This window comes from Lissotriton vulgaris, chromosome 8 (genome assembly GCF_964263255.1).
Source record: "Lissotriton vulgaris chromosome 8, aLisVul1.2, whole genome shotgun sequence".
In the NCBI taxonomy this organism is placed as follows: Eukaryota; Metazoa; Chordata; class Amphibia; order Caudata; family Salamandridae; genus Lissotriton; species Lissotriton vulgaris.
Window position 1 is genome coordinate 16,598,954 of NC_141696.1, and position 26,970 is coordinate 16,625,923.

The 26,970-nt window shown below is 48.2% G+C and overlaps 1 protein-coding gene across 1 annotated transcript in view; it reads left to right on the forward strand.

Moving 5' to 3' along the window:
• The window catches only part of LOC147693239 (tyrosinase-like), a 195,223-nt gene that overhangs the window by 93,350 nt on the left and 74,903 nt on the right, over window positions 1–26,970 (forward strand). Inside the window, exon 2 of the mRNA XM_086933202.1 lies at window positions 1,755–1,956. Coding sequence (XP_086789328.1) covers window positions 1,755–1,956 — 202 coding nt within the window. The remainder of the gene's footprint in view (window positions 1–1,754; window positions 1,957–26,970) is intronic.

The window sequence follows — 26,970 nt, forward strand, 5'->3', positions numbered from 1 at the left end:
AGCCAAGAGGAACAAAGGAAAGACATGTAGGCCTATATGGCAAAAGCAGCACACTACTAAACTACCACCACAAAATGGCCACCAGCCACATTGTCACTCATAGTCACAACAGGCAGGAGGCATGGACACAATGAACCTGAGCAGGCCTATATTATATGGCCAGACAAAGGAGCCATGCTTGCTAAACAACACAGCTTTAATGCAAAATTGCAAAAACTAAAATCCACATGGCTGAAAAGGTTGGAAAGTTACACAACACAACCACACCATACACACATCCAACCAAGGCATGTATTTAACACACATCAAAAAAAGTGAAATACCCACAAAAAACACAATTCAATCCAATGCCACCCATGTCCTAAATGATGTTTACATTCAACAGACACCACAGCAACAGTTGTTTCATGCACCCATGAGTAGCTCTGGGCCTACTGGCTGAAAGGCCTATTTATTGGGCCTGACTATTGGACTAGAGAATTAAAAAAATATTGCAAGTTGGAGAAAATGTAGTGAACGTTTCCTTTATAAAACAAAACTAGTAGAAAAATTACATACAAAGAAAAACAACTAGGTCCCTACTGAAACTACAGACTATCCACAACAATAAATTCTAAAAAAACAAATCAAAAGTAACAAAAAATGTACTTGCAAGTTCCAATCAAACAAACAACACCAATTCTCCAACTTTCTTTTAAAATCTCATACAAAAGTCCTCAAATCCAATGATATATGATGCTGCAGGCACAAAGAGTCATCCTTCTAGCTCAAAATCCAAATAAAAAGTGAACAGGACATGGGCAAAGAACTGAGAGGAGCCTGCTGGGCAGGAACAGGAAGTTGAAGACTGTGGGCACTTCCTTCCCCTAAAAAAAAGTAAAAAAAGAAAAAGGACACCTTACACAAAAAAGTACAGCCAAATGTCAATCTGAGGAGTTTTTTCATCCAAATAATTTTTTTCGAGGAGGTTTAATGCTGTTCGAGAAATATTCTTCTCCAGATTACAAATTCTGCATGTTCAGCATTGCGATCTTCACGGAACCTCCGCTGGATGTCCGAAGGCGCATCCGAATGACGTGTTCGCGATCGCACACTCTCGTGGGATCCTGCAGCCAGCTACCAAAATCTTGTGGTGCACGCGAGCGGACAGGAAATCTTGTCGGTGAATGCAGGAATCCCAGTAAGTCGCTACAGCATCCGCAAAAACGCATTTTGAAAGCGCAAACAAGAAATAAACTCTGCTCCGCCGCCGATCACAGAGTTTTCGGTAACTCGTATGTTGCCAAAAATCCGCAAACTCCGAGAGCGGAGTGGGTTTTAACGCCCAGGGTTCATTCCGGCCCAGAAGCGGAAATTGCAGCCCTGGTGTTGAAATTCCAGCCTGATTGCAGACGTAAAGTTAGTAGTCGTAAGTGCATTCTGTGAATACCAAAAACCGTAGGTGCCTTCTGTGAATAACAAAAGTAGTACGTTTAGGATTTTGTCTCAGATTAGTTCTGTGAATCGGCCCTCAGGTGTTTGTTCACTTCACTCACTAGCTTGGATCTAATGCATTTTCTTTCGCCCCACCACTTTCCAAGCCCACCAGGTGCAATTGCTGGCTCTCACTCTCCTCTGTACATCCATGTGGGATTCTGAAAGGGGCACATGGCCTCACATTTGTTTGTATATCCCCCTGAGGTGGGCACCTATGAGAAGGTTCTACTGCAGCTAGACCAGTCATGTTCCTAATTCTGTGTTTGGTTGTGTTTCAGGTTGCATGTGGCGATTCAACCATTTACAGCTTTTGTCAACAAGCTGTAGACCCGGCTCAGCGATACCAGCTCAGAAGGGCCCCGAAGGGCCCATGGAGTCTGCCCACAGAAATCGACTTCACTGAAACAGTGGCTTGGCAGGAGTATGACGCGCCTCCTTTCAACATAACATCAAGAAAGTGCTTCCGGCCCATAGCAGAAGGTATGCTGTATCATTAGGCTGCAGAGAGATCACTTCTAAAGGAAAACTAACTGCATTAAATGTCTTTATTTTAGAACCATGGCTCTAAGGAAGTGCACAAATCATCACACAAATGAACGATACATACAAAAGAAGTAATATTCACATACGCTAGCTGTTACCGCACACCCGCAGAAATAGCTAACCTGCCCTGGCTCTTTTTACACCTGTGTTACAGAGCCTACTTTCTAGATCTAATGAATCTTTTTAGTATTTTCGAGTGGTAAGGAGAAACAAATCTATATGGTACTCAATATACAGTGTAACCCCATTGGCCACACTTTAAATCTTGGAGGTGGAAGTTATTGTTTAAAGGGCTTATTACAAATTCTTACCGCGGACCGGGAGACGCAATGACCCTAGAGAGAGGATGGCCAACCCCACAAAGTGGCAGACAAAGGGCACAGTAGCAACAGGGCGCAAGAGCGTGCCAAAGAAAGGGTCAGTGAATGACAGGGGAGTTTGGAATCAAAGCACCTATTCAAGAAAGAGGGGCATGGTTGTAACCACGGCCTAAGAGGCAACCGGAACAATCAGTCCCCAGCTGCGTCGCCAGAAGAAATTGATGTTGCCACTGCCTGAGATGAAAAAGGTAAAGTTGAACAAAGACCAGCCCAGAGATGCTTCCTATTGAGCAGAGGTACTGGTGTCATGGTCAGATCGGTATTTGACTGCAGAAGCACGGATATTAGCGGGGGCGACCAACAAAGAAGAAACAGAGGAGCACGCCCATACTGATGCCAGCACATGCAGCCAGGACTGCGATGCCCGAAATAAGATGGGGTGCGCATGGGGTGGCTGGCCTGGGGAAACAAGGACAAGTAAGAGGGCCAGCAGTGCCTAGGAAAGCAGCCTAGCAAGGACTGCGTGCCCTGAAAAGATGGGGGGCACATGGGAGGCTGGCAAGGGCCATGAGGACAACAAACAGGGCCTGCAGTGCTTAGGAAAGCTGCCCGTGCTGGGTACAGGTGCATCTGACCTGGGGCGACTGCCGCTGTGCAGCGTGGTCAGCTATGCAGGTCTTGCTGTGCCTGGAAGGTCGATGCGGGTAGTGGTGCCCCTGAGGCGGTTGAAGTTATCTCATACCAGAGACCTCGGGCAGTCATGCCCAGTATGCTGTGGTGTGCACGGACCTAAATCAATCAGGCTCCAGTCATTAAAACGGGTGTAGGGTGAGGTTAGCAGTATACCCTCAATTGATTTCCGCTCCATGCGGAGCTTAATTTAGCCGGGCGTGTGTAAGATTGTAGAGCACAAGAGAATGTAGGATGCAGAAGGCTGTAGGGTAAAAGGTTTATAAGGAACCTGGCACCATTTGCAGCATTAACAATAAAGTGTCTGACCGCAGGGTTATTCTCCCCATTGACATATCTTGTACCGCCGTGGTAAGCGACCCTATTGACGTTGCGCTAAAATCTGATGCAACATAGTCACTGAGTCTAATCTAAGGCTGTGTATGTGGCTAATGCCCCCAGCCCGGGTGAAACTATTAGTCACTGTTCAGAGTCATAAAGCCATCTCTGCTGCCTGGTTAGCTAGCAGCAAAAATCAGTCATGCCCCCCAGGCATTTAATGCATGCCGAAGTGCGAACGCGCCGCTGGCATGCCAAAGGGAAGCCCATCTGCGCCTGTCCATGCTGGGAAGTTGCCAGGAGCCAGGCACTCTGCCCCACCCTTGTCTCACAGATAAGTTTATTTATGTGAAGCTTTGGTCGCTCTAGAAGGTGAGGCTGCATTTGGAGAACACAGCTGGGCCCCGGAGGTTTGCCCCACTCATTGCAGTCAGTGCACCTTTGGGGTTAGCACTCACTTGCACTCCACAGACTTTGTCTCCAACGCTAAGACATATACTATTTTTAGCCTAAACTGCCACTCCCTGAATAAACATTATGCTGAGGTGTTTGATCTCCTACAGGAACGGTCCCCTGAGGTTTTATTCTTAACAGAGACATGGCTATCCGAGGATTCTGTGGCCTTACCAGCCCTGGCCCTCCCCGCCGGATATGTAATGAGCAGTCTGAACAGAGCGGTGGGGAGAGGGGGGGAGGAACTGTAATTATACACAAAGCAGCTTATACCTGTAGCCTCGTGCCCAAAGACCTTCGTGACTGTGAAAGAGCACTCTTTAAAGTTGTACTGACAGCTAAATTCACTCTTTCTGGGCTATTTACCTTCTGCCCACCGGGTCCATCAAAAACCTTTAGAGAAGCCCTGGCCATTGCTATCACTACATTAGCTCTTCAGACAGCCAATTTCAATGTTTTAGGTGAGCCTAATCTTCACCTAGAGTTGCAGGAGGCCCCTAACATTTTCAACGTTCTTGGGGACATGGCAGCATGCCAATTAGTCCAATTGGTCCCATCTCCTTGACCCGATCTTCTCAAATCTCCTATCCCTGGAGGTGCAGGCAGCCCTCCCTATGCCCTGGAAAGATCACTCTCTCAATTCTATTTCTAGGCTAATGTTCTCTTTCGGGGATGGGTTACCCAAACCTTGGACACCTGTATTTCATTTAAACTCACCCATCCAAAAAGCTCACAGGCTAATGTTTGGTTTAAATAGTCTTTGACCCTAGCCAGGAAGAACTGCAAGGTCCTAGAGCGAGCCTGTAGGCAGTTCTATAACGCTCTTGCTAAAGCACAGTACAGAAGTGAGATCAAGGCATACCATAAATTGGTCCGCAAGACCAGGGCTACACACTATACCAACCTGATCAAAACAAGTAATAACCCTACTAAAACCATATTCTCTCTTTTGAAGGACCTGATAAAGCCCCCCATCCTCTTCCCTCAGTATTATATCCTCTTGTCTGCAATGCAAAGTACTCCCCAAATTCTTAATGGAGAAGTTGGAACATATCTATAGTAGTTTCCACCCAGGTGATAACTTCTGTGGCACGGGGAGGAACGTGTCCACGGGCTCTGAGACCTATTCTCTCACCTCGCTCCCTCCTATCGCTCTTAAAGCTATGGAAGCACTGTGGGCACGATTCACAGAACTAACTTAAGACAAAATCCTAAACTTACTACCATTTTGGTATTTACAGAAGGCACTTACTCATTTCAGTATTCACGGAAGGCACTTTCTCATTTTGGTATTCACAAAGGCACTTACTCATTTCGGTATTCACAGAAGTTAGGAGTCCTAAATTCAGGACTCCTAAATGCCTTCTGTGAATACTGAAAGTCTTAAAGTTAGGTTTTTTTCTCAGTTCAGGAGTAGTGAAGTTAGGACTCCTAACTTTAGGACTCCTAAATGCCTTCTGTAAATATTGAAAGTCTTAAAGTTAGGATTTTTCTCAGTTTAGGATTAGTAAAGTTAGGACTCCTAACTTTACTACTCCTAAACTGAGAAAAATCCTAACTTTAAGACTTTCGGTATTCACAGAAGGCCTTTAGGAGTCCTAAAGTTTGGACTCCTAACTTCTGTGAATACCGAAATTAGTAAGTACCTTCTGTGAATACCAAAATGGTAGTAAGTTTAGGATTTTGTCTTAAGTTAGTTCTTTGAATCGGGCCCTGTGTGTCAAAGTAAAATCATGGGGGCTGATTCACAGAACTAAGTTACGACAAAATCCTAAACTTACTACTTTTGGTATACACAGAAAGCATTTAGTAGTTTTAAGTTAGGATTTTGTCTTAAATTAGGATTTTGTCTTAAGTTAGGATTTTGTCTTAAGTTAGGATTTTGTCCTACATTTGGATTTTATCTTAAGTTACAATTTTGTCTTAATTTAAACTTTAGTTTAATTTAGGACAAAATCCTAATTTAAGACAAAATCCTAACTTAAGACAACTCTTCTGTGAATACCAAAAGTAGTAAGTTTTGGATTTTGTCTTAAGTTAGTTCTGTGAATCGGGCCCATGGTCTCCAGACAAACTCATGAAACCAGACTTTTTTAGAAAATTCCAACAGTGTCTCCTGCCTGAGTGCTTGAAGCTGATTAATCTATCCCTATTCTTGCAGTTGTCCCCAAGTCCTGGAAGCATGCCAAGGTAGTCCCTCTACTGAAAAAGCCAACATTAGACATGTCCAAATGTGAATACATCCGACTGATCTCCGCTCTTAGTTGGTTATAATTATTCAAACTTAAATCAATAAAATAAGATAGTAAAATGAGGTAGCCAGCCATTGAACCAAAATCCTATTCAACAGGTGGACAGTTAGTGTGTATTTTGGTTCTTGTGCTCGCCATAGGGTAATTCCTGCACTGAAAGGAGTCTGGCATGTCACTGGCGTATCATTTTTTCTGATGATGGCTAATATGAACCTACGGTCACCTCAGCCATTCATGATCACTGAGAGGGAATCTACCTTGTAGATGCAGATGAGGAAAGACTATTTTGTTAACTATATTTCCACCTATGGCAATGACGACCTATCTCCTCAAAAGAAAATAAATATTCTGTTACATTGTTTGGGCCTGGGGGGTTTGAAGGTTTATAACCTCATTCAGAAGGATCCCACTCAGGTGATGAAGGGGCTGACTTGATTCATATTTTACACCGATTATATATGAAGCGATTGATCTTTACCATTTTTATCATAAGAAGCAAGAGGACAATGAAAACATTTAGGATTTTGTGGCTGCTCTAAAGACATTACCTTTGGTTTTCAGGTTTGGGGGTTGGAAGATGAGTTGCTCAGAGACCAGGTTATAATACACTGTAATAACCCATCTTTGCAAGACAGACTTTGGGTTCATGGGGACTCCAGTTGGTGGGAGTAGGATTAAAATTGTCAGTTTCAGTTTTTAACGTCTTTATTTCGAATATTCTTCATAAAAGACAAAATATTTACATACATATGAATAATAACAACATTACATAATCAATGACATTATATGAAAATTAAGCGTAAAGAACAATAGAACAAAAAGAATTAAGAATTAATTAAAACCTCAATTAAATATGTGCATAAAGACGACAAGAGAAGATTATTATTGAACAAATGCATATAAAAAGACACAACATCAATACTGGTCGGAGACACAATCTAGTAAAGTAACATACTATATGGGTTTTTCATGACGGTATGTTACAAACTGTCTTAGACCTTAATAACCAAGCCCATCCAAGGAATTTGGCCAATCCAATGGAAAGACATTCAGAGGTGTTAGTTCTTAGAATGAGCAAGGCTTCACTGCTCGACCGGGTCTTTAATCTATAGCATATAGGCTTTAGCCACTTGTGGCGTGGTTCACGGTAAGCATTACAAACAAACAAGAAATGACCTATTGTTTCTTTATGGTCAGTACAACATGGACAAAGTGAAGTCGCCGGCTTCTGCCAACCACTGGTGAAGGCCCGTAATGGCAATGTACCTAGACGGAACTGAAAGTAAAGTTTCCTATCTAAGGTTTTGACAATTACATCCCAAAAGCACTCGGTATGAGGGACTATTTTATGTAGCAGAAACAGACCGGTCAGGTTCGGTTTCTCTGAAAGAGCAACGTGTTCATCTTTAACCATAGACCAGAAGAGAGATTTAAAATCTTTCTTAGAGGGAAAGATGTGAGAGCCCGGCTCAAACCACAACTGGGGGAGGCCCATTCCGATAAGAGTGTTTCTAATTGACTTAAACCATGGAATTTCACCTGCCCCCTGTTGTGATCTAACATCCTGAAGCTCTTGGGCAAACATGGCAAGTTCCGGTGTGGACCATATGCGTCTCCATAACGCCACCATCCTGTACTGGGCTTGATGTTTAATTGAATGGAACCCCATATCCATCAATAGTGGTAGAGCGGGTGTTGATGGAGGAAACTGACTAGGTTTCGGAAAAATTTGTTCTGTATCCTATCAAGGACAGCCAGGTCCACACAACCCCATATATCAGCCCCGTATAATATGGCAGAGCTGATTTTTGCACTATATATTTTAAGAACGGGCAATACCCTTTTGGTCAGAGAACTCCGCTGCTCCTTCACCAGACAACCGGACAGACGCGTAAATTTCAAGCTAAGCGCCACTATTTGCTCTTTCCAGCGTAATCTATAGTCCATTGTCACACCAAGATAGGTCATAACTTCAACCTGTTCCAGACTAGACCCGTTCATCGTAACATTGCCCCTCTGTGGTTTTTTCTTTGTGAAGACCATAAATTTGGTTTTGTTGATGTTAATTTCTAAATCGTTCTCATTGCAGAAATCCACAAATTTGTCTATAGCTACCTGCAGACCCTTCTGTGTTTTAGCCAATATGAGCGTGTCATCAGCAAAAATTAAAAGGGGGAATTTAGTCCCACCCAGTGATGGGGCATCGGTAGGGGTTTCTGAGAGAAACTTAACCACTTGATTAATAAAAAGTATGAAAAGGGTAGGGGCCAGGACGCAGCCCTGTCTCACTCCACGAGTCACGGGGAAGGGTTCTGTGACCTGGCCCTGGTGGCCCCACCTAACTCTAGCAAAATTTCCCTCGTGCATCCTGATGGTAAATTCTAGGAGCGCAGAAGGAACTCCCATCTTTCTTAATGCAGCCCACATCTGTCCTCTGGGGACCAAATCAAACGCTGATTTGAGGTCCACAAATGCAGCGTATCTCGTGCCACCTCTCAAAAACACAGTTTTCCAGTAGATCATAACAAATCTTAAGATCTGATCTACAGTACTAATGTGAGCCCTAAAGCCAGCTTGTAATGGAGAGAGAATGTCAGCTTCGGTCATCCAGGTGTCGATTTTTCCTAAAAGCATTCTAGCCACTCCCTTTTGTAGGGCATCAATAAGACTGATGGGTCGGTAGTTTCCTGCATCAGTTTTGTCCCCTTTTTTATACACGGGCAGGATCTCTGCCCCTTTCCATGAATTTGGGATCCTGGTCCCTCTAGCTATCGCATTTGCCAGGGTAGTTATGTACGGAACCCAATGCACCTGGTCATACTTAAAAAGGTCCGCTGGGACACAGTCCATACCGGGGGCCTTACCGTTCTGGACTTGTTTAAGAGCAACTACAGTTTCTGTTTCTGTGAAGACAATGTGGTCAAGTATAGGCACCGCAGTCTGTACACTGGCATCTTCCCAAGCGTGGGAGATCCGTTCCGTGTTACTAAACTGCGTCGCGTAGTGCTTGACCCATTGTTCTGCAGGCACATGGTTAACAGGGACTTTCGAGTCCCCAGTCCCACCCCACCTCACAACCTCCCAGAATTTTTGTTGGTTAGATGAGGTGCTTGCTTGGTATAAATCTAACCAGCGCTGTTCGTCCCAGTTGGTTTTTGCCTCTTTAAGTACTTTCTTGTAATTAACCCTAGCTAGCCTAATATCATTGGCTGACTTGGATTTAATAGCAGCTATTAGGGTGCTATGGGCAAGACGACAAGATTTATCATACCATTTGGTCCTAGTTGGTACTGGACCATTATTCCTTCCTTTTGTGGGTTCATTAAAAAAAGTTTTAATCTTATTAAACAGAGACTCATAGATCGACCCTATTTCTTCCAGGGAAGTGCCTTCATTAACTATGGGTACCATCGAATTGGTGGCTGCTGAGACCTCCACCGCAACCCTTTCTAATACGGTAGGGTTGTCTATAAGCCTAGTCCAGCGTACCCTTCTACAGTCATTCGTGAGAACAGCCTCGGCTGTAACGGTAGTGGATGCAGAATCCAATCTGAGACCCTCATTCAGTAGTAATTTAATTGCCAGGGGATTATGGTCACTTTCAGGTCTTTGGACTACTTCCATATCCTCTAGGATTTTCCAAAACTCTATCTTTATTAAGAAGTAGTCAATACGGCTCGAATGCTGGGAATTGTCAAAAGTGACCTTTCCCATCGAATCTGATTTAGTTCTACCGTTAGCTGCGCGCAGATCCCATTCAAGGCAGAGGCCTAACCACTGCATTGCGGCCTCGGTAACTTTTTTAATTGGAGGGATGGATAATGGTGAATATTCCAAATTTGATCGATTTCCCCATATCCTTCTTTGTCAAGACTAGGAAAAGGTTCAAAAGAACAATTAAAATCACCTGCCACCATTATACATTTGTCGCTAGTAATATTGTTTAATAGGGAATCTAAATCGCTAGCTGCTCTCGCAGGCTTCCCACCAGGTTGCCCTCTTGCATATATGTTAATCAGAAAAAAGTCCTCGTTATTTTTACCAGACAATTTCAAGGCAAGAATATCACTACTTAAGGTAGGAATGTCTATAATTTTAAAGGCTAGGGATTGTCTGATCCAAATAACCAGACCACCTGAAGGACGACCTTTAGGTCCTTTACAGGCTGGTTTATAGTAGTTAAGATAGCCAACCCGAAAGATGGCATCAGTTGACCAGCTTTCCTGTAAAATGATAACATCAAAAGAGTCCATATAAGAGCCCCAGTCATCCTCAGACATTTTCCCTTTTAATCCCGCTATATTCCAAGACAAGACTGTGAGGGTATTACTTGTTTCTTTCGGCAAGTTGTTAAATGGATTCACAGTCTCCTCAGGGACCAGGGGTCTATATGTGGGATTTGGAAGTTTTACCCTTTCTACCTCCCCTTGGGAATTACCACTCAGCCCTGTTACAATCTCAGCCCTGGGAGATGGAGTAGGGTTAGGGGAACTCAGTACAACTTCACTCGGCCCGGGAATCGGTAGTAGATTGTCAAGTCAATCCACACCTTCCAAGCCGGATAGCGGAGCAAACCGGTTTGTGAGGTGCGGGTGAAACAAAGGGTAGACTGGGGTATCAAAGTGAAATCTCCCTCTTGGCCTGTCTCTTCTAGAATGTTGAAATGGGGTGAGGGGTCTACTTGTATATAAAGCAGGATAGAAATAATTCAACAATAATGTTTGCACATCCCCAACTCTTCCGAATCTAGGTTCCCTGCTGATAAATTCAGCCACCCATGGCTCTCTGAAACTTATCACCACACAGTCCCCCTCAAGATCTTTCTTACCATAACCTATCCAATCCACCCTTCTTACATTAAGAATTTCAGGATTTATGTTGGGTGGGAGAGGGCGATTTTTATTAAGCCAGAATGTTACTTTATTGTAGAGGTCCTTGTGTGTTTCTCTTTTACCATCTACTAAAGGAGCCACGCCAGTTAAGATGATGGTGTAAGGCTGTGACTCTGGGGGGATATTAACACATTGTTTCCTCTGGATAGGTTTGATATAGGGCCGGATGTTTTGGTCGTGACTACTAAGAGTTTTCTTGGCCTGGGGTTGCTTTGCGGCCTTCTGTCTAGGTGCGCCCTCAGAGCTAACTGTTTTCTTGGGGGCCGATACAGTTGTTGGCTGCGGGGCTTTTAACGTAGTGGGTCCCGCTTTTGAACTTGAGGCCCCTGCTTTGTTATTCACCAGAGTAGACTTCGATGATGACGGGGCTGTGGGGGGCAAACCTTTGGGGGCTAAACTGGCAAGAGTTCTGTTTGTAGATGCTATATTATCTTTAACCAACCTATCCAAGGAATCCATTTTTGTATTCAATAGTCTTGTCCTTTCGAATAGTGGTAAGAGCAGGGATTTCATTAGTAACTCTATCTTAGCCAGAAGAATGCCATCTGCAATACTAACTGTGGTGTTATGGTCTTCAAGTTGAACCACCACATTAGTATTAGGCAACTGTATAGGTGAATCAATAGTACTTCCCGCCCCCTCAATATGTTCATCTAAGTCGGGAGAGTCTAACCTTTTACGTTTCCCAGGGTTCTGTGAGGGTAGAAGTTGTGAAAGGGGAGGGGAATTCACTTGCTCCTTACTGATATTAAGATTAGGTGAGTCCGAGAGACCTGATTTCTCTCCAGGCTGGTCTAAAAAAATAGTAGTCCCTCCATTTAGCATTTTATCATGTGCAGTGGTATATGAGCTATCTTGACCCGTCCCCGCTAACTCCACAGTTTGGGTCTCAGGAACAGTTACAAGCACTAAATCTGTATTAACATCATTGCTATCAGTGTCTAAAAGGGAAAGCGGAATGGGGGAGACTGCCTCATTAATTTTCCCAAGAGAGGATCGCTTGCCTGTAATTATATCTAGTGAAAGACGTTTTTCAACTAGAGCGATTTCTTTCTCCAGTATGGCAGTAGAGCGTTTAAAAAACTGGTCAATTGTACCCGTAAAAGTGCCATTAGAGGTGGAGACCTGGACTTGCCTCTCTTTGCCAGATCTTAGGGTCATCTTTAGATATACAAGTAACCAAATTAACACCAACCTCAGACCTCAAATTATGTACAATAATGGGCAAAGTTAGGTCAAAGCGGTTATACTAACAATGAGGACACAAGCCTGGTTATGGTCAGATGCAATGTTTACAAAATAAACATTAAAAATGTCTGTTAGGTGATACCATGAGATGTTATAAATATTGAGTGGTAAATGTTAGGAAGGTGGCCCGGCCCGGCCTCACTCGGCCTCAGACGGCCACAGATGGTCCCGCCCTTGTCCCGGGCTTCTCCCGGCGAGCTCCCGCGCGCTCCCGCGCAGCGGTATTCACATGTTAATATATGGCTCTTACGGTGATCACCCGGTCGTTGGGGGCGGGGCGGGGAGGGAGAGCAGCCCAGGTGGAACGGGCGGGGTTACTGGGACTCCTGGGAAATGTAGTCCCAGCCCTCTTGCTCGCAGCCCTCAGCCCCTGTCTTACCCCAGCAGCAGCTAACAGCCCACGAAGGAGAGCGCCCCTCTGCGAAGCGGGACCCGCGCAGCGGGTTCCGCGAGGCGTTGGTGGAGATGCAAGGAATCCACGGGCAATCCAAACAGCAAGGCAGGTTTGTCAAGGTGTCCCACGAAGTGCAGGGCAAGCCGGTATTTGATCACCCAGTCGTTGGGGGCGGGGCGGGGAGGGAGAGCAGCCCAGGTGGAACGGGCGGGGTTACTGGGACTCCTGGGAAATGTAGTCCCAGCCCTCTTGCTCGCAGCCCTCAGCCCCTGTCTTACCCCAGCAGCAGCTAACAGCCCACGAAGGAGAGCGCCCCTCTGCGAAGTGGGACCCGCGCAGCGGGTTCCGCGAGGCATTGGTGGAGATGCAAGGAATCCACGGGCAATCCAAACAGCAAGGCAGGTTTGTCAAAATTGTATGAATAAAACATATGCAAAAATTGAAACAAGAAGGCAATAAGAGGGTAGAGGATAGTTCCTCTGAACAGATACAGAAACCTAACTCTAGTACAAGAATGGGGAACTTTAGGGGTAAGTTTTTCCACTGTGGTAATTCACTCACCTTGCATATGACAGGAGGTGTCCCGCACTGGGTAAAAAATATTCTAACTGTGGCTTAATTGGACATTATACAAGAGTATGTCGTAGGCCGAAGGTGATCAAGTGTGTGGTAGAAAAGTTTGAGCAAAGTGATCCTTCTGGTTCAGAGAAGGCGGGCCAATGTGTGTACAGGATAAGGTATTAGAGATTAATGGCCACTAAAGGAAGAGACCTATTTGCGACATGAAAATCAGAGGGATACACTTTGAATTGGTAGCCAACTCTAGTTCACCATATACAATTACCAACAAGTATGCATGAGCGGAACTGTTTGTACCTAATATAGGCTCTATTTTATTAGAACCGGATAATAATCCCCAGAGTTTCATAGGAGAACATATAAATGTTTTGGGGTTCTGTAAAACATTTTTAATCCAAAGGCAAGAGAGCGGATTGCAATTTGTATAGTGCAGAAAATGGTCCATCCATTCTTGGATGGTGGAACCAAGGAGAATTGGGAATGTTCTCGGATCCAAATGGTGTGGATTCTGTTCTGGTAGTTCAGAACACCAAATAGGATACAAGCGTGCTGGAGAAAGAATTTCCAATAGTATTTTTCAGGACAGTGGGAGAAAATTAAAGGCGTTGTGCACAGGATAGTGTTAAAACACATGCTAGTCCTTGTGTGAACAAAGTGAGAAACATACTGTTCAATGTCAGAGAGGAAGTGACCCATGAATTAAAAAAAATTGGCGGAAGCAGGATTCATTGAACAGGTCGAGTCATCAAATTGGGTAGACCCCTTGGTGGTAACATGGAAGGCCAATGGATATGTTTGTGTGTGGATTTGAGGGAATTAAATAAAACCGTCTTTGCAGACATGTTCCCTCTACCATGGATTAATGAACTATTGGGGGCAACAAACATCAAGGAATGGTTCTCTTCTATAGACCTGACCTCTGCATACCTCTGCATAAGACCAGCTATTGTTACATGAGGAAAGCAAGCATCTCACTGCCTTTAGCACTATGTTTCCAATTTAAGAGGGAACCCTTTGGATTGGCCTCTGCTGTGGCCATATTCCAAAGATTGATGCATCAATCAATCAATCAGTCAATGCTTGTTGAGCATGGCTACTCACCCGTGAGGGTCTCAAGGCTTGGGGGAAGGGTGGGGTGCTGCAAGTGTGACTGAGAGCTGTGGTTCATTCGAAGAGCCAGGTTTTGAGATCTTTCCTGAATTGTGTCAGGGGCGGGGAGAGTCTGAGGCAGAGAGGCATGGAGTTCAGGGATTTGGCAATGAGGTAGGAGAAGGATCTTATTCTGGTTCTTGTCTTGCAGATCCAAGGGACGGTGGTGAGGGCCAGTTAGGTGGAGCGAAGGTGTTTGGTGCGTGCATGGAATTAAATGCAGTGGTTCAGGAAAGCTGGTCCAGCACCATGGAGGACTTTGTAGGCATGTGTGAGCAGCTTGAAGGTGACTCTTTTGTTCACTGGGAGCCAATGGAGCTGGTGTTATGCGATGTGGCTGTGGCGGGGGAGGTTGAAGACCAGTCTGGCTGTGCGTCCTGCACACTCTGAAGTTTCCTGAGAAGTTTCTGGGTGGCTTCTGTTAAGACTGCATTGCAGTAGTCGAGTCTGCTGCTGAAGAGAGCATAGGTGACCATCTTCCTGGCCTCAGTGGGGATCCATCAGCAGGCGAGGAGTGTGGAAACATGATGAGGTTGTGATCTGGGGATTCACATTGAGCAAAGAGTCCAGTATGATGCTGAGGTGTTGTGCATTGTCAGTGGGTGTAGGCGGGTTTCTAGCTCGACAGGCCACCAGGAGTCTTCTCAAGTGGAGTTGTTGGGCCCCAGGGTGAGGACTTCAGTCTTGTCTGAGTTGAGCTTGAGGCAGTTGCCTCTCATCCAGGTGGCGACTGTCTTCATCAAATTGCATAAGTTGCTTCTGGCAATTGTGGGCTCATTGGTGAAGGAGAGAATCAGCTGGGTGTCATCGGTCAAGGAAACAATGTTAAATCCACGACTCCTGATGATGGCTGCGAGTAGGGCTATGTAGATGTTAAAAAGCATGGGGCTCAAGGAAGAGCCCTGAGGCACTCTGCAGCTCATCTCTGTGGCTTCTGAGTTGAACGGGGGAAACCTGAATTGCTGTGTTCTACCAGTGTGCAATGAACTGATCCAGTCCAGGGCTTTCTTGTGGATACTGACGTCGTGGAATTTCGTGATTGGGTTTTGGGAGAGACGGTGTTGTAGGCGACCGAGAGATCGAGGAAGATGAGGGCTGCTTTTTCTCCCCGGTCAAGGAGGTATCAACTGTGGTCGGTGCCGGAGAGGAGGGTGTTCTTGGTGCTGAGAGATGGGTTTGAAGTTTCGAGGTCTGTTGGGTCGGCTGATGGTTTCTTCAGCTGGGGGTTGATCTCAGCATGTTTCTAGTCATCAGGGACAGTGGCGGTCTCGATGGAGCAGTTGATGGTGCGGAGTAGTTTAGTGGCAATGGTGATGGTAGCTCTGTGGATAATGTGGTGCGGGCAGGAGTTTGAGGGGGCTGCAGAGTGAATTTTCTTCATGGTCTTGAGGGTGTCGTCGGTGGTGAGAGTGGTCTAGTTGAGCAGGATCTATTTAGGGGCGTCATTGTCTGGTGAGGTGGTGGCAGGAGTGATGGGCAGGTTTTGAGAAATTAAGCTGTCATAGATCTGCTTGATCTTGGGTGGAAGTAGGTGCTGAGTTTGTTGCAGAGGTCTTGGGAGGGTGGGACTTCTGTGGTCTCACTGTGGAGTTGGGCACACTCGACGATGGCAAAGAGCTTTTTGCAGTTGTGTATGTTGGCATTGATTCCGACTGGATTTGTTTTGCGGTTTTGAGGAGGATGTGGTGTGTGGTGGTGGTGGCTTTGGATGCTGTTTGGGTTTCTGGGGTTTTGTTGTTCCTCCATCGCTTCTCAAGCTGTCTACAGGTACGTCTGGACTCGTGGAGGGTGGGAGGGAACCAACTGGCTTTCTTGGAGTGTTGCTTGCTGGGTGCTATCTTGAGGGGCACCAGCGTGTCGGAGAAGTTGGCCCCTCATTTGGGGAGGTTGCATGCTGAGGTGTTGGTGTTTGTGGATGTTGGCGGTATGTTTGTGATGAGGGCCGCAATGAGATGTTCTTCAGTTACCTTGCTCCAGTTGCGGCAGGGGGTGGCGTTGGTGTGTGGTAGGTTTGGTGAAGGTGAAGTGAACGCAGTGGTGGTCGGTCCAGAGGAGCTTGGCTGTCGGTAATGTTTTTGCTGGTTGAGAAGTCAGTTTCAAGCGTGTGTCTTGCTGCGTGGGTCAGAGAAGTAACTGGCTGCTTGAGTCCAAAGTTGACAGGGTTCTCCAGAAGGGAAGCTGCGTTTTGGTTGTTGGGGTTGTCCAGGTGGAAGTTGAGGTCACTGAGTAGGATGTGATTGGTGGATGTAGGAAATGGGACCCCCGGCCGGCCAGGGCTTGCGCCACAGCCAGTCAGAGACCGCCACTCCTATGAAAAGTCGACCCCTGCTCGCCCTCTAGGTAACGCGGCGCGGGCAGCCAGGCCTATCTCGGAGGATATGTGAAGCATTTGCGCACGCACCCACCAACAACAACATCCCGGGCCTCCCACAAAAGGAACTCCACACCAAGTATATATATAAAAATAGTCTTTGTATTAAACAGGACACATAGGAACACACATTGTACAAGGTGCCAGGGGCACGGGCATGGGCTACAGGGAAGAGGGTACAGCACAGGGCCAAGGGACCACTGCCAGGAATCACATACAGGGGACACCTGGTATTCAAGGGGGGGGGGGAAGTAGGACAAGGTACACAACATACAGGAGCACCCGTAGAGGTGCAACACAGAATACTTGTAGGGATCACATTAGTCTTAGTCCATAGCAATCCACAGGCCAGCGGGCCTTTCTGGGGCAAGGTGCCCAAGAGTCTCGATGTTCATGGTAGGCTGCAGGGAGCCCGGGGCAAGCCTAAACGTAGCAGTTGCCCACTAAGTGCTGGGCAACTGAGGGACATCGTGGGAGCCTCGCCGGCCCTGGGGGAAAAAGGGTGCCAACTGGTGGAGCCACTCGGGCTCGAGAACAAGGGGGGGGGGGCGGAGCCTTGCCGGCTCGGATTCGTCCGGGGCCTGTGGTGGAGCCTCTCGGGGCTCTGGGGGCAATGGCACGGTGGAGCCTCTCGGGGCTCTGGGGTCGACATGAAAATTGAGCCTTCTCGGGGATCAGGGGTTGAGGGGGCCACAGGTGGAGCCTCGCAGGGCTCAGACCATTGGTGGGGCAGGCGGAGTCCCTCTCGGGGGGACTCGGCTTCGTGGGAGGCCTCACGGGCCTCAGGGCACAACCGGAGATTCACGCGAGGGGAGGGGCGGACACCGACAACGTGTCCCGACGCCCCTCCTCTCCATTGCTCGCCACAGCACTCACCGGTTTTGGTGCGCCGGTCTCCTTTGCTGCGCCAGCCTTCTGCTTGTGCTCCGGGGCTCTCTCCCTCTCGGGAGCCCCGGGGAAGGTCAGCAGCTTCACGGGGGTATCGCAGGAGCGCGGAGTGGACTCCCGCCGCTCCTGCTTCGTCGTCCTTCTTCGGCCGGCCTCTCTCCTTCTCTCGGGCCGGCAGCCAATCACGGCGCGGCCTGGGGGATGACGCTAGTGGGGAATCCCGGGCCGGCAGCCAATACCAGCGCGGCCCGGGGATGACATCACTAGGGTCCCGGGCGGCGGCGGTGAACTCGGGGGAAATCGACGAGGAGTGGGCTCCCTCGTAAGGCACCAGGGCAGGGAATAAAGCGAGGTAGGCACTCGCTGGGGGTGTCGAACCTTGGTAGCACGGGGTAGACGCCGGGTGAGCACCGGCTTGTTGAATATAGCGCTACCAGCGCTCGTGCAGGAGTGAAGCACCCCAAAGCGGTAGGGGGCAGGGAACAGCGCTTCCAGGCGCTGGGCAGAAGGGACAGCGCTCCCCAAGCGCTAGATGCAGGTTACCAAAGTCCATCGGTAGTCCAGGACCTCAGGGGGGCCCAGCAGCGCCAAGAAGGGGAAAGGGCCAACGTCAGTCCAGGAGTAGGGCAGGGCCTAGGGAGGCACGCCAACCCTGAGCCCCAGCAGCAGCAGCTCCGGGTAGATTCAAGTTGAGAACAAGAACAAATCCAGAGTGTCACAGCACCCTTTTTATACACACATTCTTGGTCTGAAGGGGTAGGCAGGGGGAGAACCAGCTGGAACTGGTTATGGGGGGATTCTTTACACTGGCCAGGCTAGGAACATCAGCCGCACCCCAGGGGGTGGAGCCAGCATTGTCTGGGGAAAACCCAGCCTCATTCATGACACTCAAACCAGACAGTCAATCCACAAGCAGACCCAGGCTCACTCCTCCCCTCACATCAGTATGCTAAACACTCCATTCACCACCGGGGCAGACCCTCCCAGATCCTGGGAGCCAGGCTCACCAGCCAGCCCTGGCCAATCATACGCCAGGCACATATTCCACAAATATGCCAACTTCCAAAAGGGGGACTTCTACACTAGACACACTCATACCTCATATACCGTTGCGCAGCATTCAATCTCACGAGTTCATACATACCAGACTTGACCCTGCACACCCTACGCACCGGGAACTACCGAGGACTCATCCATTCCCCATGTATTCCTATGGAAGGGTAGGTCGCTCTCTCCTCACACTCACTCAGAGGGGGAATCACCATCCCCAGGTTACATATACCATAAAAACTTCAGGGGCGGACCTGCCAGATGGGCCACGTCCAACACATGCCCCTCCCAGCCCAAAGGCAGGGTAGACCAATCACTACCGTGATGGACTTCCCTGCTTGCAGGGCGATAGAACATGGACGTGGCCCGCGCTACCGAGCCACCCTCCAGTTCGACACCTACCTGGACCGATAGACACACACAGGCTAAAAATTAAGAAAAATAAAAAATAAAAAAATAATAAAGACATAGGCCCAACTAGGCTACCCCACTGGCACGCCTTAGTTGTCCGTGACTAGGACCAGGCCCTAGGCCACCCAGATACCACTGGTCCCTGCTAATCCGAAGTGGGGGGTGGTAACCCCGGGCCCACAATAGCCCTTCTCCACTCCCTTTCTCAGGGTAGCCACGACTACCACTGTTCCTTCCACCTAGGGTCCACACCCTCAGGCTTGCCAGAGGTCACGGGCAAGAATGCCCCACCCTACCTCTACTTCTGAGGTTCCGCGTTCTCCCAGGAGAAACACCCTCAGAACACACTTTCCTATCAGTCTTGGAACTTCCTCCCTCCACTGGTCTTCCACCTGGGAACTAAGCGTTCAGCTCTCCCCAAGGCAAGCCGCGGCCGCGCCAGCAGGTCTTCCTTGTCTGGGATACAACTAACATAACTTTAACAAAACGAGCCGCGGCAGCGCCAGCAGGTCTCAAGGTTCAGCTCTCTCCAAGGCAAGCCGCGGCAGCGCCAGCAGGTCTTCCTTGTCCGGGATACAACTTAGCATAAATTCAGCCAGGGCGACACCTGACGCCTAAACCACATTCAGCGGGGTACGGAACACATGATGCATTAAACACAATTAGCAGGGCAAAAAGGGGGGGGGGGACACCTGACGCATCAAACACATTCAGCGGTGCACGGAACACATGATGCCTCCAACACATTCAGCGGGGTAAAGAAGGACAGGATTAACGTTGATTCAGCAAGCTCCCCATCCCAGAGAACTTATACTCCATTACTCAGCATACCTCAACATTCATGCACATACCGTCCCCTAGACTGGTAGGACAGTTTTCCACCGCCCCTGATTCCTCAACCTGACCCTCGGGGCACGGGTACCATTACTCTAGGGAAGGGACAAGGACCATACATATTTGAACACAATTTTGCAACCACCACTGGATCCCACCCTTCTGGTGAATCCAGAAAACCATATTACACTAGGGAGATGATTTACCCTCCCAAGCTAGGGACACCTAACTCTCAGTATACATGTACATTTTTTTCTACACAACAGATATTTAAGTAACCCTTAAAACTTTCCACAGGACGGGTATTTCTAACAATCTTTAACATTTTCCACAGACATTTTAAGCAACCTGACCTGACCCTATGTGGCACAGGTACCATTATTCCAGGGAAGGGACAAGGACCAACATATTTGAACACAATTTTGCAACCACCACTGGATCCCACCCTTCTGGTGAATCCAGAAAACCATATTACACTAGGGAGATGATTTACCCTCCCAAGCTAGGGACACCTAACTCTCAGTATACATGTACATTTTTTTCTACACAACAGATATTTAAGTAACCCTTAAAACTTTCCACAGGACGGGTATTTCTAACAATCTTTAACATTTTCCACAGACATTTTTAGCAACCTGACCTGACCCTATGTGGCACAGGTACCATTATTCCAGGGAAGGGACAGGGACCATATACATTGAACATAATTATGCTGCCACCACTGGATCCCACCCTTCTGGTGAATCCAGAAAACACATTGTACTAGGGAGTTGATCTACCCTCCCTAGCTAGGGCCACCTAACCAGAACACATCTTTCACAGAACGGACATTTACGTAACTCTTAAAACAATAATCTCCTTTCTTTGCGACCATTTACAATACAGAGTTTTGTAGGGAGGCCAGTTATCGTTGTGGTACTGCGCAAACACAAGTCCGTATCCCACCGCTAGCCACCAGTGTAGGAAATGGGACCCCCGGCCGGCCAGGGCTTGCGCCACAGCCAGTCAGAGACCGCCACTCCTATGAAAAGTCGACCCCTGCTCGCCTTCTAGGTAACGCGGCGCGGGCAGCCAGGCCTATCTCGGAGGACATGTGAAGCATTTGCGCACGCACCCACCAACAACAACATCCCGGATCTCCCACAAAAGGAACTCCACACCAAGTATATATATAAAAATAGTCTTTGTATTAAGCAGGACACATAGGAACACACATTGTACAAGGTGCCAGGGGCACGGGCATGGGCTACAGGGAAGAGGGTACAGCACAGGGCCAAGGGACCACTGCCAGGAATCACATACAGGGGACACCTGGTATTCAAGGGGGGGGGAAGTAGGACAAGGTACACAACATACAGGAGCACCCGTAGAGGTGCAACACAGAATACTTGTAGGGATCCCATTAGTCTTAGTCCATAGCAATCCACAGGCCAGCGGGCCTTTCTGGGGCAAGGTGCCCAAGAGTCTCGATGTTCATGGCAGGCTGCAGGGATCCCGGGGCAAGCCTAAACGTAGCAGTTGCCCACTAAGTGCTGGGCAACTGAGGGACATCGTGGGAGCCTTGCCGGCCCTGGGGGAAAAAGGGTGCCAACTGGTGGAGCCACTCGAGCTCGAGAACAAGGGGGGGGGGGCGGAGCCTTGCCGGCTCGGATTGGTCCGGGGCCTGTGGTGGAGCCTCTCGGGGCTCTGGGGGCAATGGCACGGTGGAGCCTCTCGGGGCTCTGGGGCCGACATGAAAATGGAGCCTTCTCGGGGATCAGGGGTTGAGGGGGCCACAGGTGGAGCCTCGCAGGGCTCAGACCATTGGTGGGGCAGGCGGAGTCCCTCTCGGGGGGACTCGGCTTCGTGGGAGGCCTCACGGGCCTCAGGGCACAACCGGAGATTCACGCGAGGGGAGGGGCGGACACCGACAACGTGTCCCGACGCCCCTCCTCTCCATTGCTCGCCGCAGCACTCACCGGTTTTGGTGCGCCGGTCTCCTTTGCTGCGCCAGCCTTCTGCTTGTGCTCCGGGGCTCTCTCCCTCTCGGGAGCCCCGGGGAAGGTCAGCAGCTTCACGGGGGTATCGCAGGAGCGCGGAGTGGACTCCCGCCGCTCCTGCTTCGTCGTCCTTCTTCGGCCGGCCTCTCTCCTTCTCTCGGGCCGGCAGCCAATCACGGCGCGGCCTGGGGGATGACGCTAGTGGGGAATCCCGGGCCGGCAGCCAATACCAGCGCGGCCCGGGGATGACATTACTAGGGTCCCGGGCGGCGGCGGTGAACTCGGGGGAAATCGACGAGGAGTGGGCTCCCTCGTAAGGCACCAGGGCAGGGAATAAAGCGAGGTAGGCACTCGCTGGGGGTGTCGAACCTTGGTAGCACGGGGTAGACGCCGGGTGAGCACCGGCTTGTTGAATATAGCGCTACCAGCGCTCGTGCAGGAGTGAAGCACCCCAAAGCGGTAGGGGGCAGGGAACAGCGCTTCCAGGCGCTGGGCAGAAGGGACAGCGCTCCCCAAGCGCTAGATGCAGGTTACCAAAGTCCATCGGTAGTCCAGGACCTCAGGGGGGCCCAGCAGCGCCAAGAAGGGGAAAGGGCCAACCTCAGTCCAGGAGTAGGGCAGGGCCCAGGGAGGCACGCCAACCCTGAGACCCAGCAGCAGCAGCTCCGGGTAGATTCAAGTTGAGAACAAGAACAAATCCAGAGTGTCACAGCACCCTTTTTATACACACATTCTTGGTCTGAAGGGGTAGGCAGGGGGAGAACCAGCTGGAACTGGTTATGGGGGGATTCTTTACACTGGCCAGGCTAGGAACATCAGCCGCACCCCAGGGGGTGGAGCCAGCATTGTCTGGGGAAAACCCAGCCTCATTCATGACACTCAAACCAGACAGTCAATCCACAAGCAGACCCAGGCTCACTCCTCCCCTCACATCAGTATGCTAAACACTCCATTCACCACCGGGGCAGACCCTCCCAGATCCTGGGAGCCAGGCTCACCAGCCAGCCCCGGCCAATCATACGCCAGGCACATATTCCACAAACATGCCAACTTCCAAAAGGGGGACTTCTACACTAGACACACTCATACCTCATATACCGTTGCGCAGCATTCAATCTCACGAGTTTATACATACCAGACTTGACCCTGCACACCCTACGCACCGGGAACTACCGAGGACTCATCCATTCCCCATGTATTCCTATGGAAGGGTAGGTCGCTCTCTCCTCACACTCACTCAGAGGGGGAATCACCATCCCCAGGTTACATATACCATAAAAACTTCAGGGGCGGACCTGCCAGATGGGCCACGTCCAACAGTGGATGCGACAGGCTGAGGTCCGATGAATTTAATGATGGTGTCGGTTAAGGACAGGTTGGGGCCAGGAGGTCTGTAGGCAAGGGTCCCCAAGAGAGCGGTATTGGGGTTGATCTGGGCCTGGAAGTAAAGATGTTCAATGGTTACTGTGAAGTCCTCCGAGTGGGTGGTCAGGCAAAGGGAGTTCTTTTGGACGATGGCGATGCCCATCTGCGTTGGTTGATGCGATCCTTGCGGATGATCTTGTATCTATCCGGAATGACGATGGTGATGTACAGGTCCGAGCCGGGGTTAGTCCAGGTTTCGGTGAAGAAGGCATTGTCGGGGGAGACGGAGTCAAGAAGGTCACAGATTTCTTGGGATGTCTGTAGAGGGAGTGCGTGTTGAGGATGGAATTGGTAAGGTGTGCTTTGGGTCGGCCGGGTAGAGGGCGAAGCTGAAGTGTGGAGGTGGGTGAGAGCGCAGCTACAGTTTTGGCAGGAGAAAGGTCCGTGTGTGTCCTGCGGCAATGCAAGGTGGCAGGCAGCGTGGCGTCCAGTGTTGAGGGCAGTGAGGGTGCTGGCGTCGTAACGGTGGAAGTTCTGAGAACCAAGGACCATGATGATGGGCATGGTCCAGGCAGAGATGGGCATAGAAAGATCAGTTACAAAGGTATCAAATTTATGACTTAACTAATTATGCACATATTACAAGCCCTTGTTCCCCAGAAGCAAGTATGAAGTCTGTTCTTTTTTAGGTCTAGCAGAATTTTATTCCAAATTTGTGCACAGTGTTTCGAAAAGGTATAGAAGAAGAGATAACTGCTAATAAAAGGATGTACATTCATTTGTATGGGAGGCAGAGTGCCAAGAAGCATTTGACAGCATCAAAAAGCACATTTGTAAGGCTCTAGCAGTGCAAGGCTTCGATCCTAACAGCAGTAGTATTATTACCATGGATGCCAGCTGCAAGGGTCTGGGGGCGGTATTGTCCCAGATACAAGAAAATGGCATGGAACGAGTAGTGGCATTTGCCTCATGAGCTTTGACTTCAGCAGAGGAGAAATACTCTGTATTTCAAAAGGAAACCTTAGGATGTGTAGGTGGGTCTCAAGCATTTTAGGCAATTCATTTGGGGAACTAAGGTGATGGTGAAAAACGAACATAAACCTTTGGCTAAGGTTCTAAAGTCACAGAGTCTTAATTATGTTTCACCTAGGTTTGGTAGATTGTCTATGCAGCTCTTGGACTATGTATACAAAGATAGTTATGTTCCTGGGTCACGAAACAAGATTGCTGATTTGTTTAACGCCTTAACCGGGCCGGTTTATCCGCCGTGTTGAGGGCGTTCTAAAGAGCGGGCGGGGCTGCATCGGCTGTTGGACGTGCGCAGCACTAGCGAGGTAGCGCTCGCGACGTCCAACGGCCGACGGCAGCACGCAATGGGTTAAATAGAAATGCCTGTAAGTAAAAACACCATCAATTAATGGGAGGACTGTTAAGTGGCATTAGTATCACTGGAGGATCACAAAAGCATTGTAGCCAAAACATGGTCAGTGTTTCAAGAACGGGATGTTGTACTCACCAAAGTCATGTCCTTTGTGCCAGGAAGGGTGGCCAGACAAGAAATTTAAGGCTAAAGAGTTAAACACATATTGGAAGGGAAGTAATGAGTTGTCTGAGTTGTCTGTAGAAGAAGGATTTCTTTTGAGAGGTGGAAGGATAATTCCACCCAGCATGTTGCAGGGGAAAGTCATTAATTGGTGCCCTGAAGGCCATCTAGGATTGTAAAAACCAAGGCAAGAGTAAAACAATCATATTGGTGGCCATGTGCTAATAAAGAGATTAGGAGAATAGTAAAGGTGTGTGTGAAGTGTACGAATGTGGAGAATACCAGGGTTACTCATAATTTATCCTCACATCCAGCTGAGGTTTGCGGCATGCCATTGGAGAGAATAGTTCTGGATCAGCCTGGTTTTGGGAAACTCATTCTAGTGGTCGTAGACCATTTTTATAATTGATGGAAGTCAAGATAGTTGAGAAAGACAATGCGGAAGAGTAGTGCTGCTTCTGGCAGGAGTGTTAGAGAGTTAACCCAACGTGTTGGTGAGTGACAGTGGTAGAAATGTATTTCTGATTTATTCAAAAGTTTCATTTTGACAACAGGGATAGAGCTCAAATCTACTGCTCTTTATCATAACAAAAGAAATGACTATGTGTAGCATTTAAATAGAGTAGTCAAAGACATTATCGAAATTGGCCGACAGAAACAACATAACCTGGAAAGATGAGTAGTTCAAAACAGTCGGAGTGTATAGAATGACTTGCTGTGACTCCACTGCACATAGCCCTTTGAAATTAATGAGAGGGAGAAATCCCTGCACCAAAGACAATATGGGTTGGCTACACAAGGCTAATAAAGTGGATTGGTCACTTGTAGTGGGCCAGGTGAAATACAAACAAAGGTATGATTCCTTACATGAAGTGAAAAAAGTTAATCTGTATGTTGAAGATTTTGTGAAGGTTAGAAAAGGCAGATTAGATAGCAAAGGGGGGAGCAAAATTTTAGAATCTTTGAGGGTGGAAAAAATGTTGTGCCTCTCAGCATTGCTAAGTAATGGCAAGGTATGGCATGCAAAAAGATTATGGAAATGTAAGAAGGCTATTAGCAATTATGAGTACAGAAAAAGGGAAGAATGTGAATTAATGGCTACGAGGTATGATTGGATTGAGAATATAGAAACAGAAATGGTACGTGCTGATACAAATCTCAAAAGTTTCCCTACAATACCTAAGAGTTGTCAAGATTCCAGTGCAGGGTCTTCTGGGGATCCTGGAGGAGAGGAATTTCCAAGCACAGAGTTTAGGATTTCTAGGTCGGGAAGACCTAGCCGTGCTGAAAATCTATCCTCACTTCCGGGAACTGAGACTCCTGTGACAAGCTCATCTGAGTCGTGTAATCGAATTGCAGATTACTTTGCTGAGAAGGTAACCTTTCTGGATGTGGCTCGCAATGGAATGCTCTGCCAATTTGAGAGGACCATGGTGGACATGGCCAACGGCCTCTCTAAATATGACCCACCCGTACTTGTAGATCTCAAAGACATAGCTTCAAGTAATAACTCTGGCTCTCCCACTGATCCAACTACACCTAAGATCATGAGAGAGGGCCTGGAGATTAAATTGCCATATATACGGCAGCTTCTTGAGCTCTCCTTCTCGGATGGTGTGGTCCCAAAATCTTGGAAGCAGGCTGTTGTCCTTCCCCTACAGAAAAAGCCTGGAGCTGACTCAAGTCAGCTGGAGAACCTGTGCCCGATTTCCCTTCTGCCCTATTTCTCCAAATTAGCAGAAAAGGCGGTGAATATACAAATAGTCACACATATTAACCAGCAAAATGTACTCCACCCCTCACAATCCAGCTTTAGAGCTACGTACTCTACGGAGTCAGCGTTGCTCCATGTAACTGTGACAATATGAAGACACATGGATGAAGGGCAGGCCGTAGCCTTAGTCCTACTGGACCTAAGCGCTGCCTTTGAAACGGTATCCCACCAACTGCTTTTACAACGTCTCATATTTTGAGGGCTGGATAATATCACACTTAAATGGATGACCTCATTTCTGCAGGATAGGAGCTTCCAGGTGGCACAACATCCACTTATTTCCAAAAGTATAGCTCTGCCTCAAGGGGTCCCTCAGGGCTCCATTTCAGGCCTACTCTTTTTAATCTGTATGTCGCACTCCTGGCAGATATCATGGAATGACAGGCATCACCATTGTGTCACATGCAGACGAATTGGTGGTGTCACTATCACACACCTCTG